Genomic DNA, 18879 nt, shown 5'->3' with positions numbered 1-18879 from the left:
TCATCCCCAGACCTGCCAGCTACGGCACCTCCCACAGCATCCCATGCATCTCAACCTGCTGCTCATGTGAGAGTGGACAAGGCTAAGGTGAGCCTTCTCCATCCCCAGTAGCCGAATCTGTTCCCGCCTGCCTCCAGGCGCTGGCAGGCTGGTGGCCAGGGACGGAGGTGTGTCCCGGGCAACCTCATCCAGGGAGCGCCAGGGTCTCGGTCCCTCCCCACGACCCCTGCCCGCCTGCGCCTCAGTCGTCCAGGTGCTGCTCCTCCCAGGTGGACGTGGGGATGGCGCTGTAAGGGTCCATGATGACCTTAGCACAGCGGATGATCATCACGACGAGGAACAGGCAGAGAAAGACGAAGCAGGCCAAGGTCAGTCCTTTGTCCACGTCCACGTAGACGGGCTCAGGCGTGGGGTCCTCCATCTCTCAGTGGCGGCTTCGGGCTCCTCCTCCGGTGCAGGGTTGACTGGTACCATCTTCCACCCCTGCAGAAAGCCAGGGCAGTGCAGATCAGAGGGTCATGCCCACTTGCCTGCGGTGGGGGTAGCGGTGGGGGGCAGAGCACAACCCTGGGTTCTTATATGACCCCCTGGGCTGGAAGTTGGCTCCTTCCCCTTCCCTCCTGCCCATGAGAGCTGAGACCTCGTGCCTCGTTTTCAGACACCCACTGAGGTCTCTTCCCAGAGGGCACTCACCTGCTGGTCAGAGTGATCACCACTTCATAAGGGCCACTGGATGGGCACACACCCTGGGCAGGGCTGCTTCAGGAGGGAGGCGGGGGTGACCAGACATCACAGCTGGAAGCCAGAGAGAGCAGTGGCCTTTCCTTTCAAAAGTAGGGACCCATCTGGCAGCTATTGAAACAGAATAGGACAGAAGAAGGCTGGTTACTTCCCACAATGCCCAGACTTGAGCTGGACTGGCAGGAAAGTCTGGCTTGGAGAGTTCCTGCCTGGGCATTGTGGTGGGAGCAGCCACACTTTACACCGATGCTTTTTTTCATTCCTTCTCTCTTTTAAAAAATATAGAATTAAAAATTGTGATAAAATAGACATAACATAAAATTTACCATGGTGACCATGGTTAAGTGCACAGGTCAGTGGCTTTAGGACATTCAAATCATTGTGCAGCCATCACCACCATCCATCTCCAGAGCTCTCTTCAACTTGCAAAACTGAAACTGTGCCCATGAAACAATTGGGATGAATTGGAAGATTGGGACTGATATATATATACTATTGATACTATGCATAAAATAGATAACTACTGAGAGCCTACTGTACAGCACAGGGAAGTCTACTCAATGCTCTGTGGTGACCTGAATGGGAAGGAAATACAAAACAGAGGGGATAGATGTATATTAAGTCTGATTCTCTTAGCTGTATAGCAGAAACTAACACAACACTGTAAAACTATATTCCAATAAAAATTAATTAAAGGTAAAATAAAAATACAACTGTAAAAAACTGTTGTAAAGTACACATACTGTAAAACTGACCAAAGTGACCATGGTGAGGTGCACAGCTCAGTGGCTCTAGGGCTGTGTTTCACAGCTGGACTCAGTCTGGCCTCTCAACCACAGACTGAAATCCTCAGCTCAGCGTCTGCCCTAAGTTAATATCAGAGACCCCGCGCCGATTATAAAAGTCAGACCTTGGAGAAATTCTCTGGTGACTCTCCCCTGTCTTGTCTGGGGCCAGAACTGGGCCCTATAACCTGGCAACATGCCCCAGAGGAAAGTTATCGGCATTTTCTGGATCCTTCAGCTGGGATGAAAGCCAAGAGCGTGGATGCAAAGAACAGATTCTTCCACCCTCCAGATGGTGTGCGTTGATTAACGTTAATTACAGGGCGGACACACATCCCTTCCAGCCCTGCTTCCCAGTGAGGACCTGACGCCCAGCAGTGATGCAGCTGAAATCAGCTGCTGTTCCCTGGGAGTGGAGGGGCCGGCCTTCTCAGGGATCAGCTCAGTGGTCCCCAGAAGAATGTAACCGTCCTTCAGCATGGAGCCTGCACAGGCCAGACACTCCATCTGCCACCTTCTCAGGGTGGCTGGAGGGGAACTTGCTCCAGAGTCAGGGTTTCTGATCTGGGCCAGTGAGCGACCCTGAGGGGAACAGCTGGTGGGCTGACCTGGCACAATTGTGAAAGCGAGCAGTTTTAGGGTTTGGGTGTAGCAGATACATATGGGGGTTTCCCAGGTGGAGCTAGTGGTAATGAATCCAATACAGGAAATGCAGGAGACATGGGTTCGATTCCTGGGTCGAGATGATCCCCTGGAGGAGGGCATGGCAACCCACTCCAGTATTCTTGCCTGGAGAACCCATGGACAGAGGAGCCTGGTGGGCTGCAGTCCATGGGGTTGCAAAGAGTTGGACATGAGACTAAGCACGTACTCTCCTAAATACCTTATCTCCAACTGCAATCCAGTTGAGTGTCAGGATTTCAGCATATGAATTTGGGGGTACACAATGCAGTCAGAGCAGCATGTCAGTTTCTCAAGGGCAGGGTCCAAGTCTGACCAAGGGCCACTACCAACCGGGACCCAGGACAGGCCCCGCCTTGTGGGTTCACAGGAAATGCCAGAGAAGATGCAAACTTGCTTAGCTTCTGCCCTCCGGACACTAATGGTAGGAAGGCAAGGAGACTGAAAAAGCATGTCACTTATTACTTTGGGGATAAACAACCGGCTGTATCGACAGTGTGAATTCAATCAGATTAACAAAGACCAGAGCTGATCACGTGCAGTAATCTGCTGGTTCTATAAATAGTGGCAGAGCCATTATGAAAGGTGACCCATCAGAATCGCTTCCCCAGATGACAGATGGGTTAAGTGGAAGGCATTTGCTCAGGACACAGAAGATGCCCGGTGTCATAACCCGACACCGATTATGTTGTCCTGTGGGACTGCACTGGGTGGCCCCACTCCTTCATCAGAGCAATTAACAGGCTTGCCAGAGGGAGATGATGAGTGTGTGCTAAGAGATGATTAAGACTAAAAACAACTTAGGAATCTGTTTGGAAATCAGCAATTTTTAGAAAACGGCTGCTCTCATCTCCCTATTCTAGGCTTCAGCTGCCACATTTCCAGCCTCTGGGCAACCCTGTTCGCTTCAGACTGGCCCCCACAACCCGAACTGGCTCTGCCCAATCTATCCTGTTACTGTTCTGAAGTCAATTTTGGTATACTGAATGGTAAGTCTCAATCAAGTTTTGTATGTTCCATGGTTTGTCTCAAGTTTGAAGTCAAGGGGAGATTCTGTCAGCAACCAAGGACCTCTGTTCAGACCTGAATGGTGGGTATTTCCTCCATTGGCAGGCCTTGTCCCTATACTTGTGTTCCTAAGTGGACAGTTAACCACCCCCTACATTGTCTAGTCACTTAATATACTGGGAATGTGTGCTCAGTAGTGTCTGACATTTTTGGGACTCCATGGACTGTAGCCCTCCAGGCTCCTTTGTTCATGGGATTCTCCAGGCAAGAATACGAGAGTGAGTTGTCATTTCCTCCTCCAGGGGATCTTTCTGACCCAGGGATCGAACCCACGTCTCTTGTGTCTCCTACATTGGCAGGTGGATTCTTTACCACTGAGCCACCTAGGAATCCCAAGTGAATGTATTGTGCAGTGTTAAACATACTGCACCCTTAAGCTGTTTGTTCATTTTATCTTCATTTCAAAAATCTGAACATAAAGCTAGCATATACTTGAACTCTTGGTGAAATTTAAATATTAATAAAATGGTATATCCATAAATACAAACCATAACCACTACCAGGGCTGGAAAGATGCATGGAGGGGATGGAATTCATGCAATATTGTGGAGAGAATTTGTTAGTTTCTAATATTTAAATATTTTGATTCTTACATTTGATCTATAAAAAACATGGGCTATTTTTTCTCTATTTCCCCAGGTATGGAAAAATGCAAACAAATCAATCAAAGGTGCACAAGAACACACTGTCCAGCTACTAGAAAAGGAGCGACTCACTGGGAGGCTGTTGGAAAAATGCATCTTAGAAGGGAAAGGAAAACTACAATGAAGGTGGAACAAGAGTATACCAGCTTTGGGCACTTTTGCAGTCAGACAGGGCTTCCCTTGTGGCTCAGATGGTAAAGAATCTGCCTGCAATGCAGGAGACCTGGGTTCGATCCCGGGGTGAGGAAGATCCCCTGGAAAAGGGAATGGGTACCCACTCCGGCATCCTTGGCTGGAGAATTCCATGGACAAAAGTAGCCATATAGGGAGGGGAAAGAAACTGCACAAAGATATGGAGGGTTTCATCAGCAGTCTTGCTGACATTGTAACATCAAGATCTGAGGCATGGGACTTCCCTGGTGGTCCAGTGGTTAAGCCTCTGTTCTTCAAATGCAGGGGGCACAGGTTCAATCCCTGACTGGGGAGGTTCTGCATGTGTTGGCAGAAAAAATAAAAGAAGAAAGTCTGGTGCCCTTCCCAGTCTGCTGATCCACCAGGTGTGGCAGTCACAGCCTTGGTGGTGGCAAAAACAACAAGAACAGCCAGAGGAAGGGCATCACTAACAGACCATGAGGGGCAATGAGAGGAGAACAGGGTCACGGCTCTTCTTGTCCTTCCACTAAAAGATCCGTTATTCGTGGTGACCTTAATGAACTTCTGTTCCTTACAGAATCACTCTCAAATAGAAAACACTACTTCCTAGTGACTCTAGATGATTCTCAAAAAGAAATCTTCATTTCTGAAAGGCAGTAAATTGAATAGTGCCAAGAAGGGCACTAGATTTCTACTGGTTATGAGGAGCAGGTTTAAAAAAAAAAAAAAGATAACGCTACACTGGTAAAGTGTATATATTGTTTGTTAGTCCTAGATTTTTTATGAAATAAAAAGATGCTTACTCCTTGGAAGGAAAGTTATGACCAACCTAGACAGCATGTTAAAAAGCAGAGACATTACTTTGCCAACAAAGGTCCATCTAGTCAAGACTATGGTTTTTCCAGTGGTCATGCATGGATGTGAGAGTTAGACTATAAAGAAAGCTGAGTGCTGAAGAATTGATGCTTTTGAACTGTGGTACTGGAGAAGACTCTTGAGAGTCCCTTGGACTGCAAGGAGATCCAACCAGTCCATCCTAAAGGAAATCAGTCCTGAATGTTCCTTGGAAGGACTAATGTTAAAGCTGAAACTCCAATACTTTGGCCACCTGATGTGAAGAGCTGACTCATTGGAAAAGACCCTGATGCTGGGAAAGATTGGGGGCGGGAGGAGAAGGGGATGACAGAAGATGAGATGGTTGGATTGCATCACCGACTCAATGGACATGGGTTTGGGTAGTCTCCCAGAGTTGGTGATGGACAGGGAGGCCTGGTGTGCTGCAGTCCATGGGGTCACAAAGAGCTGGACAAGACTGAGCAACTGAACTGAACTGAGTCCTAAATTGTATCCCAGTCTTTTGCAACCTTATGGACTATAGCTCGTCAGGCTTCTCTGTCCATAGGATTTCCCAGGCAAGAATACTGGAGTGAGCTGCCATTTCCTCCTTCAGGGGATCTTCCCCACCCAGGGATCGAACCTGTGTCTCCTGCATTGGCAGGTGGATTCTTTACCACTGAGCCACCTGGGAAGCCCAAATATAGTGATAAAGCAATATAAATGTTAAAAAAAGAATTAAAAAAATAAAAGTTACGTAACAGAAAAACTTCATAAAGATAACTTGTATCTAAAATTCTGCATTATTTCAGTAAAAACTAGTAGAGGGAAGGTGGAACTAAATCAAAATGTAATAAAATTTTTATATCATTTGGGTAGTGTAAATATTTTAATAATTTTAATTAATTCAATAATTTAATCCAAATTTTATTTTAATACTGATAGAACAGTGTAGATTAAGATATGTGTTTGAACATTTAAAGATAACACTAGGAGAATGATATCAAATAATTGACTATTAAATTAGTTAGCTGAATAGACATTTTTATTGCCTATAAGGAATATACACTGATTTCAAAAGTTTACAGGACATTTACAAAAATTGATTTGGTGTTTATTTACAAAGAAAACATCTATACATTTTAAAAAATAGAAATTTTACACGCTATACTTTCTGACCACAAAAGATTAAACAAACTAACAAACCAACAAGCTATTTGATGTTAATAACGTTAAAAAATAATAATTGAGCTAATGAGAAAATTAAGCATAATTATAGAATATTTAGAAAATCACTCTAATGAGAATACTACATATTAGAAGTTATGGAGTGAGGTGAGTGACAAATGTTTATTATATTCAGGGCCAAAACCATAGCTTTCATGATTGAACAAGAAGAATTAAATGCAGGGAAAGAAGAAATAAACTGAGACCATTATAAAAACATCATCGAGGAAATCTGGAAGATGAAATAAGTCAAATTGAAAGAAGAATTTAACAATTCACAAAACAGAGCACCAGTAGAATTAAAAATAAACCACAGAGAAAGGTCTTTATAATAGTGTGAACCTGGATAAACCTCTGGTAAAATTAATCTAGAAAAAAAAGAGAAAAGACAAGTATACACCTTTGAGAATGTGAAGAGCCAACTGACTGGAAAAGAACCAAACGCTGGGAAAGATTGAGGGCAGGAGATGAAGCGGGCGGAGGATGAGATGGTTGGATGGCATCACCGACTCAATCAGCGTGAGTTTGAGCAAACTCTGGGAGCTGGTGAAGGACAGAGAAGCCTGGTGTGCTGCAGTTCACGGGGTCGCCGAGAATCGGATTCGACTGAGCGCCCGAGCAACAGGAGTGAGAAAGAGGTTGTAACCATGGATGCGAGGGAGACTAAACTCACAAGGGGTGGCGCTGTGTGAGACCCATCAGGACACTTGAAAAGCTCAATGATATGGATGCTTTCTGGAAGGTAAGTGGTCAAAATGGACTAAAAATGCACTGGAACATAAAATTAAGCAATCTCCATGAGGTGTTTGTCAAGAGGGTCTAAGTAATCCAAGCTGGGCTGGGGTACAGCAACCAGACCAAGGCCAAGTCTGTGAAGCTGCATGAAGTCCTCCAGTGCACCACGGTCTACCTGGAGTCCCCCTGGACTGAAGGGCACCCCTCCTTGTTCTGAGAACTGGGGACAGCCTAGGAGCCACCACTAGGGTTCCTCTCTCTCATACATACATCTGTGCTCCCCTTTGCCACTCTGAGGTTACAAAACAAGAATACATTCCTTGCCAATATTTCTACTGAACAGCTCAAGCTCCAAAGCCACCAAGTTTGAATCCATTTCCTGGGACTAAGAAGTCCCCAAGGTGCTTATTTATGACCAAAGGGCCAGTTGGCTCATGCCTTCCAGATGGAGTATCCTCCTAGCACCCAAAGGATGCCACATCACCTGGGGAAGATGGTTGATATTAACAGCTGGGAAGTTTTTACTTTACAGCATAGGTGGTTCTTCCAGGTGTGGGCTCTTCCAGCCTTCCCAAGAACTCTGTCAAGAGACCCCACATCACAGCTTCTTAGCTTTGCTGCCATACACCAATCATATTCCTGGGCCTCTAGTTAGCCTCCAGGATGGCTGAGGATCCACAGCCTCAGAGGTTCAAACCATTCCTCTCCTGGGACTTCCCTTCTGGTCCAGTGGTTAAGAATCCACCTTGCAATGCAGGGGATGCAGGTTCAATCCCTGGTTGGGGAACTAAGATCCTACATTGCTTGGGGCAGCTAAGCTCATGTGCCACAACTAGAGGACCCAAGCACCGCAATGAAGATCCTGTGTGCCTCAACAAAGATCTGATGCAGCGAAATAAATAAATACTAAAATGCTACTCTCTCAATTCATCCCACTCTCTCCTTCCCCTTTAAGAGGGAGGGGATATATGTATACCTATGGCTGATTCACTTTGTTGGTACTGAAGAAATCAACAGAACAATTACCAGCCAAATTAAAAAAGCAAAGCAAAGCAAAAAAAAAAAAAAGCATTCCTTTTGTACAATGGAAACCAACACAACAATTACCATCCAATTAAAAAATAAAAATAAAAAACCAAAAACCAACCCATTCCTTTCTTAAGAGACCCCCAATTCCAGGCAGGGACCTGCCCCAAAGTCTAATGCTTTTATCCTCATGACGACTTTATTTCAGAGTCTGTGTTGCTCTTTCCTCCCTCCGGATATTGTTTAGACAAGGCGTGAGCTACTGAGGCAGATTTCCAGAACGTGAATCTCAGGGGCAAAGGGTTAGAGTCTCAATCAGTATCCATTCATGAGGCTCTCGGACGACTCATGCAAATACGCCTGCCTCTCCCATCATCTCTCTAGGTCTGCGCATCAGCAGTTTATCTCCCAGAAAGAAATGTCAGATTTCCACCTCTTTGAATATTCTGCCACACAGAACCAACATGACATTTAAAAAATGTCTGTCTTTATCTCCTCTAGTGATAGAAAACTTTGAAGACCGTCTTCCTGTTTGAGAGGGCTGGGGCTCCGTAAACTGCACGGCACATAATGTTTTCTGCCTCTACTGTGTCACACATATGGCAAAAGAGAACACTTCCTGTTGACAGTATTTTCCCCAAATTCATGCAAATCCCCTCTGCAGAGCTCCACAAATTGCCTTCCTGCATTTGAAGGGTAAACTATCAAGAGCCCAAAGTTTTGCAAACTGGCAAGAGATGTTTCTTTTCTGAAGAACATAATTCATTTCCAGCCATGAGTTGAGATGTTCTCACTTCCTTCTTACAAATTTTACAAGTGTTATCTAGCAGCAGGGGGGCCAACAAGCTGACATTTCCTATGCTGCAATTCTCAAAAGTAATTTGAGCCTTGTTTTGGGTAATCAGTCTTTCAGTGTAAAGTCAGAAGCAATGAACTTGGACATCATCCAACCCAGTGCCATTATTTTAGAGTTAGGGAGACTGAGGCTTAGAGAGGGCAAATGATGGGACTAATGATCCCTTTATAGGCCCAGCACTCGTTTTTATTTTTTTGGCCATACCATGTAGTAGGTGGGATCTTAGTTTCCCAACCAAGGATCAAACTCATGCTTCTTGTAGTGGAAGCATAGAGTCTTAACCACCAGACCTCCATGGGAATGCTGAATGCTGGAGAGACAGTGACGTGACACTTTCCACGATCTCTCCAACAAACATCTCTGGTTTTCCTGAATTCCTTCCAATGGCAGAAGGTAGGTGCTAGTGCCAGGACCAGAGGCGGAAAATTCATCCTGCGTTTTTCATCTGTGCCAGTGATAAGCTGGGCCTCTGTCCTACTATGGATTGTATAGCAACACAGCTCTAAAAAGAAAAATCTAGGAAATTGAGACAAAACTGCCAAGGATAAGGGTTGGTGGAGATTCAAGCAGGCAAGGGGTTGGAGTCCTAGTTCAATGATTATGGTATTTGCTCACTACTGTATTTAAAATGGATACCCAACAAGGACCTACTGTATAGCACAGGGAACTCTGCTCAGTGTTATGTGGCAATCTGGATGGGAAGTGAATTTGGGGGGGAGAGTGGATACATGTATACCTATGGCTGAGTCCCTTTGCTGTGAACCTGAAACTATCACAACATAGTTAATCAGCTACACTGCCATACAAAATAAAAAGCTAAAAAAAAAAGAGAGACTATGGTGTTGGCTATTCAGTTCAGTTCAGTCACTCAGTCGTGTCCGACTCTTTGCGACCCCGTGAAACGCAGCACGCTAGGCCTCCCTGTCCATCACCAACTCCCGGAGTTCACCCAAACTCATGTGCATCGAGTCGGTGGTTCCTGGTAAATGATTTCCACCAAGTTCCGTTCAGTCACTCAGTCGTGTCCGACTCTTTGCGACCCCGTGGACTGTAGCCTACCAGGCTTCTCCGTCCATGGGATTCTCCAGGCAAGAATACTGGAGTGGGTTACCATCTCCTTCTCCAGGGGATCTTCCTGACCCAGGGATTGAACCCGGGTCTCCCGCATTGGAGGCAGACGCTTTAACCTCTGAGCCACCAGGGAAGACCTAAACAAGTTTTATTTCTCTAAGTTTTAATTCCCTTACATAGAAAAAAAGGGGATGATAGGATTATTGTGAGGATTAAATAAAAAATGGGAAATTCTCAACACAGAAACTGACACCTAGTAAATGCTGAATCAGTTCAGTTCAGTCGCTCAGTCGTGTCCGACTCTTTGTGACCCCATGAATCATAGCACGCCAGGCCTCCCTGAATAAATGCTAGCTATTCCTATTAATTCTAGTATTCTAACAATTTTCAGGATCTTTCAAGATGAACATGTGGATTTTTCACTGTCTATGAATAAATACCTTAATGTTGAACCAAATTTACATCCTGGAATAAATTCTACCTGATATACTATCTTTAAAACCCTGCTGGATTCAAATATTAATGTTGTATCTAGGGGATATTACAACCATGACTAAGTAAAATGGATCTATTGATTCTTTTGTGTGCTATTCTATTAGATTTTTGTATCAAGGTTATGCTAATTTCTCAGCACAAAGGAAGATTTCTGTGTAATTCTGTCTCCAGTAGTTCATATCTGTTCCTTGGAAGTTTTTTGAACTCAACTTGTGCGATCTTTTTTGGAAATGTGTGATGAAGAATACTTTTCAATTAAAAAAAAAATGTTTATTTATTTTGGCTGTGCTGGGTCTTTGTTGCTGCATGCAGGCTTTCTCTAATTGAAGTGAGCAAGGGCTACTTTCTAGTTGGAGATTGCAGTGGCTTCTCTTTTTGTGGAGCACAGCCTCTAGGGCACAAAGACTTCAGTAGTTGTGGTGCAGGGGCTTATGGGAATCTTGCCAAACCAGGAATCAAACCCGTGTCCTCTGCATTGACATGGGGATTCTTAACCACGAGACCACCGGGGAAGCCTCTTTTTCAATTTTTTAATGGATGTTTGCATATTTCGATTTTCTACTTCTTATAGCAATTAGGGAAACAATTTTCTGCATGAAGAAATTGTCCATATTATGTAAATATTCAACTTCAGTGGCATAAAATTGTAATGGTCTTCTCTTACTGGGGCTTCCCTGGTGGCTCAGACAGTAAGGAATCTGCCTGCAATGCAGGAGACCTGGTTTCTATCCCTGGGTTGGGAAGACATCCTGGAGAAGAAAATAGCAACCCACTCCAGTATTCTTGCCTGGAAAATCCCATGGACAAGGGAGCCTGGAGAGCTACAGTCCCCAGGGTCTCAAGGAGTCAGACATGACTGAGTCACTCACAGTTTTCATTTCCCATATTGATACATGCTAGTTCATACCTTTTCTCTGTTGCATAGAATTCTGTGCTTGGACCACGATTTGTTCATTTTCCCTCCAAATGATGAACACTCGTATTACTTCAAATGTTTAATGATTAAAATAATGTTTCAATGAACTTTCTTATGCATATACCATTGCATATGCCAGGTTTTTTTTTGCTATAGTGTGTTAACTGGATTGCAATTCTTTAGTCCTATAATTAGACTATCTCTAACTTTCTTGTGCTCAGTAGCTCAGTGGTGTCTGACTCTCTGCGACCCTTTGGACTGTAGACTGCCAAGCTTCTCTATCCATGGGATTTTTCAGGCCAGACTACTGGAGTGGGTTGGTTGCCATCTCCAAATCCAGGGGATCTTCCCAACCCAGGGATCAAACCCATATTTCTATGTCTCCTGCACTGCAGACAGATTCTTTACCTGCTGAGCAATTGGGAAAGCCCCTTGTGCTGTGCTTAGTCGTTCAGTAGTGTCTGACTCTTTGTGACCCCATCTCTGTCCATGGGATTCTCCAGGCAAGAATGCTGGAGTGGGTTTCCATACCCTTCTCCAGGGGATCTTCCCAACCCAGGGATCAAACCCAGGTTTCCCGCACTGCAGGCATATTCTTTACCGTCTGAGCCACCAGGAAAGCCCCTTGTATATTGCCAATTTTTCCTCCAAAGTGGTTGTTCCAATCCACACTTTCTCCAGCATTCTTTAGAAGCTGCTACTATTCATATCCTTGGTAGGAATTGGTATTGTCAGACTTGCATTACTGCTGTTCTGGTGGCATGAATGTATGTCATTGGGGATTTAACTTGCATTCCCCTTATTTCTAATGATGTTGAGTATATTTTGTACATTTACTGGGCATTTTATCTTTCTCTTTTTGAATTGTTGGGTTACTTTTCTTTTTCTTGTTTGTTTCTTCATTTTAGATATTATTCCTTTATTGATCCTGTGCTTTGCAAAATCTCCCCCATGCTACGTCGGTGGCTTGTCCTTTAACTTTGTTCAGAGAATCTTATTTATACTTGCTCAAATTGTTTTAAATTTTAATATTGTCAGCCTCATTCATCTTTTCCTTTATAATTTATACTTCCTTAACTTTTTTTTAGGCCGTGCTATACAGATTCATGGGGTAGCAAAGAGTCGGACACGACTGAGCGACTGAACTGAACTGAACTGAACTGATACAGTATGTGGTCATGAGATGTGATGTGATGGATATGATGGATATGGATGTGAGAGTTGGACCATAAAGAAAGTTGAGCACCAAAGAATTGATGCTTTTGAACTGTGGCGTTGGAGAAGACGCTTGAGATTCCCTTGGACTGCAGGAGATCAATCCAGTCAATCCTAAAGAAAATCAGCCCTAAATATTCATTGGAAGGACTAATGCTGAAGCTGAAATTCAAATACTTCAGCCACCTGATGCAAAGAACTGACTCATTAGAAAAGGACTCGATGGACATGAGTTTGAGCAAGCTCCTGGAGTTGGTGATGGACAGGGAAGCCTGGTGTCCTGCAGTCCATGGGGTCGCAATGAGTCTGACAGGACTGAGCAACTGAACTGAACTGATACAGCATGTGAGATCTTAGTTCCCCAAAGAGGGATCGAACTCTTGTCCCCTGCATTGGAAGTATGGAGTCTTAACCACTGGATCACCAGGCGAGTTCCATTTGTGACTTCTTAAATCCTTTCCTATCCTGATGTCTTGGATATATTCTCCTATATATATTTTCTAGAAGTTTGAAATTCTGTTTTTCTTACTTAGATTTTTGATCCATCTGAAACTGATTTTCATTTTATCTGATATGGAGTTTAGAGCTATGTCTGCCCCTATGGATAAACTATCATCTTATCCCCATGTATTGACTAGTCTGTCCTTTCCCCAGTGATTTGTAACACAACCTTGAGCTTCCATCTACACACTTTTGGGCTCTCTATCCTTTTCAAATTTGTTCACTGTCTCTCCTTGTGCCAGTACATGCTGTCTTCAATTCCACTATAAAAACTTTACAGTGCATCTTGATATATACTAGTCCAAGTCCTCCATCTTGTAATTTTATTCAAGAGCCCCTTGGCTCCTCATACATGCTAGAATCATTTTGCTGGGATGGTGACTGGCGTTGCACTGAATTCATCAATTAGTAATAAATTGCCATCTTGATGGCATGGAGTCTCTCCTCTCGTGACAAAGGTATTCAGGCTCTCACACATGTTCATTGATCATCTTTCATCATTTTCTCTATGTGAAAATGCTTATTTTTGGCTTATTTCTGAGAACTAAATATATATGTTATGATATTCTTTGACATAATTGGGGGAAATTGAACATAGATTGAATATTGTATGATATTAGGGTTAATTAGAGTTAGAGTTAATTTTTGTTGGTTATGATAGAGGTATTGTGGTGATGACTATATAATATAACTTCTTAGGCCTATTTGTCACACATACACACAACACACACACACATGCATGTACCCTGTTCCTCAGAGGAAATCACTATTCTGATACCACCATGCATTAGTTTTATCTGTTTATAAATTTCATATAAATGAAACCAAGTGTGTACTTTTTTGTGTCTGACTTCTTTTGCTCAAATTATGGTCTATGACTTTTTAACCACATTTCCGCATCTATCAATAGATCTTTTTTATTGCTGTGAAGTATTCCACTGTGAGACCACAGCACAATTTATTTATTCACTCACAGCTGTTGGCCATTTGGGTTATTTCCAGCTTGGGCCTCTTATGAACTGTGCTGCTAAGAAATTGTTGTACTTCTTTGCTTATCTTTTGGTGAATATATGTACTCATTACTATTGGTTGTATTCCTTAAGGTGAGGTAGCTGGACGGTATAGTAGTTGTATGCTCAACTTCTGCAGATATATCGCCAAAGAGTTTTCCAAGTTAGATGCACATTGGCATGCCTTTCAGCAATTCCAGTCCCTCTGTGTCCTCATCAGCATCTGGTATTTTTAGACTTTTACATTTCAGCCATTCGGATGGGTATATTGTGGGTCATTTCCTTAATGTGAAATGAGAAGGGTTTTGTTTATTTTCAGCTATTTGTCTAGCCTCCTCTATGAAATGCCTATTCATGTCTTTTGAGCATTTACTTATTGGGCTATGTGTCTTTTTCTTTTTGATTCACAGGCGTGACATACATTCTAGATAAGAATCTTTTGTCAGATCCATGTACTGCAAATATCTTCTCTCAGCCTTTGTGTTTGCTTTCCCTTCCCTTACTGATGTCTTTAGTGAACAGAAGGTCTACATTTTAATAAAATACAAATCATTAATTTTTCCTTTTATGGTTAGTGCTTTCTACATCCTATGTAAGAATTTTTTTCCTACTCCCAAATCATGAAGATCTCCTTTGTTTGCTCCCTAAAATTATATATTATATCCCAGAATTAGAAAAAATATAATTTCCAGGGGCAAATGAATGTTCACGTTTGGTATTAAGTAAGGTTCACATTTTTTCCCCAGACATCGATCTCTCTTGCACCATTTATTGATAACACCGTGTTTTCTCTTACTGTATTACAAGTCAAGTGATCCATATAAGTGGGCTGACGTAATGATTTAAAAATATGTGTCCAAATCCTTTCAAAGGGGGCAGTCCATGGTCCCGCCCCCTGAATGTGGATGGGCCTCTGTGGCTGCCTCAAGGAATAAAATGAGGTGGAAATGATGTCATATCACTTCCAGGGCTGAGTTAGAAAGGGTCACATAACCTTTGTGGTCTCTCTTGGACACTGGCTCTAGGAGCCTTTCGCCATCATGCCAGGAACTGGGGCTGCCACCTGGAGAGACTGCTGAGACTGCCCGTGGGCGAAGCTGTTCCCATTCCAGCTGTGTGAGACTTCCCAACCCACATGCCAGACATGTGAGTGAGGAGACTTGGAGACCCCAGTCCCAACCAGCATCTGCCTGCCATGACCTGAGAGATCCAGAACTGCCTAGTGGAGCCTACTTCAGCTCCCAGATATGTGATCAAAATAAATGATTACTATTTTTAAAAATTTTTTCAAATTGGCAGATAATTGCTTTACAATGTAGTGCTGGTTTCTGCTGTACAACAAAGTGAATCAGCTATATGTATACATATATCCCCTCCCTCTGGAGCCTCCCTCCCCCTCACCCCCAGCCCACTCCCCTAGGTTAAATAGTTACTATTAAGTCAAGATTTGGGTAGTTGATTACACAGTAATAGATGACCAGAACTGTCTATTTCTGGACTTCTTTATCCTGGTTCTGTTGTCTTTCTTTTTACCAAAACCACATTTTCTTATGCTGCTGCTGCTGCTGCTAAGTCACTTCAGACGTGTCCGACTCTGTGTGACCCCATAGACAGAAGCCCACCAGGCTCCCCCGTCCCTGGGATTCTCCAGGCAAGAACACTGGAGTGGGTTGCCATTTCCTTCTCCAATGTGTGAAAGTGAAAAGTGAAAGTGAAGTCACTCAGTAGTGTCCAACCCTTAGCGACCCCACGGACTGCAGCCTACCAGGCTCCTCCATCCATGGAATTTTCTAGGCAAGAGTACTGGAGTGGCTTGCCATTGCCTTCTCCAATTTCTTATGCTAGCTTTATCCTAAGTCGTAATCAGCTTGTTGGGATGTTGGATATTTCTGTCTGCTCACTTCTATGAAAGGAGATGTAGAAATGATATTGGAAGCCACTGTGGCTTCTTCAGTAATTACTTGGGTTTGACACCCCCAGTCATCTGCTCTAAGAGCTGTGGGGTTCCACCCTGGGCACAGTGACTGAAGCAGGGAGCAGTGGGCGAGTTTTATTTTGGAGAACTTGGGCCAGACACAGAGGGAAGAGTAGTCCTTCCCTCCTCCCTGGGGAAGGTGGGCAGCTCAAAAGCCACTCTGAGAAGCAAATCCCCAATCACAGCCAATAAAGAAAGAATAGGGCAAATAACCAACAGGGACCTACTGTACAGCACAGGGAACTCTGCTCAATGTCCTGTGGCAGCCTGGGTGGGAGGAGAGTTTGGGGGAAAATAGATACACATGTGTATATGGCTGAGTCCCTTCACTGTCCACCTGAGACTATCACAACATTGTTAATAGGGTAGACCCCAATGTAAAATAAAAAGTTAAAAAAAAAGAAAGAACGGGGCATCTTCCTGGTTTGGCTCCTCTGTGATGGGTTGAGGGCAGAGCTTTATAAGACTGTGTTTCTCTAACATCCACTCACCTAACCTGGTTTCTTCTCTAACTCCCGCAGTGAGGTCTTTTTTTTTTCTTAAGATTTTTTTTGATATGGATCATTTTAAAAGTCTTTATGGAAATTTGTTACAACATTACTTCCATTTTTATGTTTTGGTTTTTGGCCCCAAGGCATGTGGGATCTCAGTTTACTGACTAGGGATTGAACCTGAACCCGGGGACTGGAAGGTGAAGTCTTAACCACTGGACCACCAGGGAAGTCCCTGCTGTGAGGTCTTTCCTAAGAGTTCTCCTCCCCCTCAGTATTTGCTGGGGGCGGGGAGGTGAGGGGCTCCAGGTGTCCCCTCCCCCTGCTCTTCTCCCTGGCTCTCCTGCTTGGGTTAGCAAGTCTCCAAGAGCATACTCTCTACCTCATTTAGGAAGCAGTCCATGCACCAGGCCCTGGGGGCAAATGGCAAGCTTCTCCTGCAGGAGGCCCTGGCGTGGATCTCAGATTGGAGTTTTTCAGTTTCTCCTCCTCCCTGGGGCTGAGTGCTCCAGCGCTCCTGCGCCTGTGCCTGCTGCTCTGGCCCTGAACATTCTGCTGCTGCTGGACACAGACCCCACTCCTGTCTTGTGGGAGTCAGCCTCTGACATAAGAGTGAGCGTTCAGTCATTGGTGTCAACCTGATTCTGTCTGCTTCACAGCTTCCAGAAATTTTTATACCCTTCTGCTCCACTGAGGACACCCTAACTCCTTTTCCAGCACCGCTACAGATGTCTGTGTCTACATTTTGTCAGCTTTTTTTTAAAAAAAATTGATTCGTTTATTTGATTGCCTCGGGTCTTAGTTGTAGTGTAGCATGTGGGATCTTAGTTCCCCGACCAGGGATCAAACCCGTGTCCCCTGCTTTGCAAGGCAGATTCTTAACCAGTGGACCACAAGAGAAGTACCCGTTTGGCCTACATTTTATTTCTTTGGTAATTTTAGTGGATGTAAAGAACCAAGAGAAGGAAAAGCGTAATCAGTTCTTCATTTAGAAATGAGCAAGATTTGTCCCCCTCCCACCCATATCTTTTTTGAGGGCTTCCCTGGTGGCTCAGGTAGTAAAGAATCTGCCTGCAATATGGGAGACCCAGGTTCAATTCCCGGTTGGGAAAATCCCCTGGAGAAGGGAATGGCTACCCATTCCAGTATTCTTGCCTGAAAAATTCCATGGACAGAGCAGCCTCGCGGGCTACAGCCCATGGGGTTGCAGAGTCAGACACAACTGAGTGACTAACACTTTCACTTTCACTCATATCTTTGCTCTTTTGTCTATTAACCAGTCTAGTCTTCGTATCTTACTTCTGGGGATCATGGTTTACTGAGTTTTATTGAGTGAGCATAGCACATTCTATTTAAATTTTACCTTTGTTCTGTGAAATACGTAATTTCCTTCGTGCTTCCTCCGAATCTTGAATTCCAGCTCCTTCCTTAATGTTACAGAGAAAAACAAATCAAACACAGTGAACTTGACACGCAAAGAAAATGTCCCTGTGTTTCCTACAGCAGATTGAACGTCCTTCACAGGCACCCACCTTGGTGAGCAGTCGGGGACACTGACTCATCAACAATATCAGTCTTCCTCTGTAAATATCACAGTCTTCCACTTCAGCTTTTCAGTTTGCTTTATTCATTCTTTATCCGTCATTCAACTGTGCACTTCGCATGGAGGCTGGCTCCAATGGTCCGTTGTTGTTGATGTTGTTCACGTGACCCCATGGACTGCAGCATGCCAGGCTCTCCTGCCCTTCACTATCTCCTGGCCTTTGCTCAAATTCATTACCATTGAGTCGGTGATGCTCAATGGCCCGCATCTTTTGGTAAACTAGCAGGCTCTCTGAGTTCTCTCTCCTCCCTCCTCTTCCTCCAGCTGATTCTGGCTATGTGAGGGGTTAGGACGTCCTAGTGGTGGAAAAAAAGGATCTACAGATCCGAGCATCCCCCTCTGGATTCTTGCTGGCTTCTGTTGCTGGAAGGGCAACTGCTGAAGTGTTCCTGGTCCCTTCTGGACCTTTGGAAGGACTGACTTTGTCTGTTTCCAGGTCGTCCTCCATGGTCTCACTTCCTTCCACCCCTGGGTTCTTGCCCCTCTCACACGTCACACCCCAGGATGTTTAGTGATGTCTGGGTGCCCTGCCCATTGTGCACAGGCAGTGGGGAGCCAGGAGCACCGCCTCAGCTGGTGGGCCTCTGTTGGGTCCACTCCTTACTATTTTTTGATTAGACTATTTTACAGATCTGAAGAGTGGATGTAACTTGTGGAAAACTGATAGCAATGCGGATGATTCTTGCTCAGTAGCAAGGCAAAGAATTTTGCCTGGAAGAAAAATCACCCCAAAGATTACAGTTTATTGCTCTGTAGCATGTTAGAAATTTTGCCTGTAAATCAGCCATTGTATTCAAGCAGTCTTGCTTTCAGGGACTTGGAACAATTTACTTTTTCCAGTTCTCTTGGAGT

At 44.2% G+C, this 18879-nt stretch overlaps 2 protein-coding genes across 3 annotated transcripts in view; one reads left to right on the top strand and one right to left on the bottom strand.

Moving 5' to 3' along the window:
- The window catches only part of FAH (fumarylacetoacetate hydrolase), a 51194-nt gene extending 38832 nt beyond the window's left edge, over positions 1-12362 (top strand). Inside the window, exons 14-16 of one of the 2 annotated variants that reach the window (XM_088829578.1) lie at positions 3071-3196; positions 3915-4045; positions 12321-12362. In XM_088829578.1, coding sequence (XP_088685704.1) covers positions 3071-3196; positions 3915-4045; positions 12321-12347 — 284 coding nt within the window. In that variant the 3' untranslated portion in view covers positions 12348-12362. Of the gene's footprint in view, positions 1-3070; positions 3197-3914; positions 5697-12320 lie in introns of those variants that run through there. The other variant, XM_088829577.1, reaches the window with a different exon arrangement.
- CTXND1 (cortexin domain containing 1) lies at positions 232-812 on the bottom strand. The gene is made up of 2 exons (XM_088829579.1): positions 694-812; positions 232-483 (listed from the first exon to the last, which is right to left on the bottom strand). The coding sequence occupies exon 2, from the start codon at positions 419-421 to the stop codon at positions 242-244; it is 180 nt and encodes a 59-aa protein (XP_088685705.1). The 5' UTR covers positions 422-483; positions 694-812; the 3' UTR covers positions 232-241.
- Positions 12363-18879: the final 6517 nt, after the last annotated feature.

This window comes from Moschus berezovskii, chromosome 21 (genome assembly GCF_049115385.1).
Source record: "Moschus berezovskii isolate FMDL1 chromosome 21, NW_MosBer_1.0, whole genome shotgun sequence".
NCBI classification, from domain to species: Eukaryota; Metazoa; Chordata; class Mammalia; order Artiodactyla; family Moschidae; genus Moschus; species Moschus berezovskii.
Note: the sequence above shows the minus strand (reverse complement) of the source record. Positions and strands in the feature narration are given on the sequence as shown.

Excerpts from the sequence above, each read along its gene's own strand:
- CTXND1 (XM_088829579.1), bottom strand. The coding sequence starts at position 421 with ATGGAGGACCCCACGCCTGAGCCCGTCTACGTGGACGTGGACAAAGGA.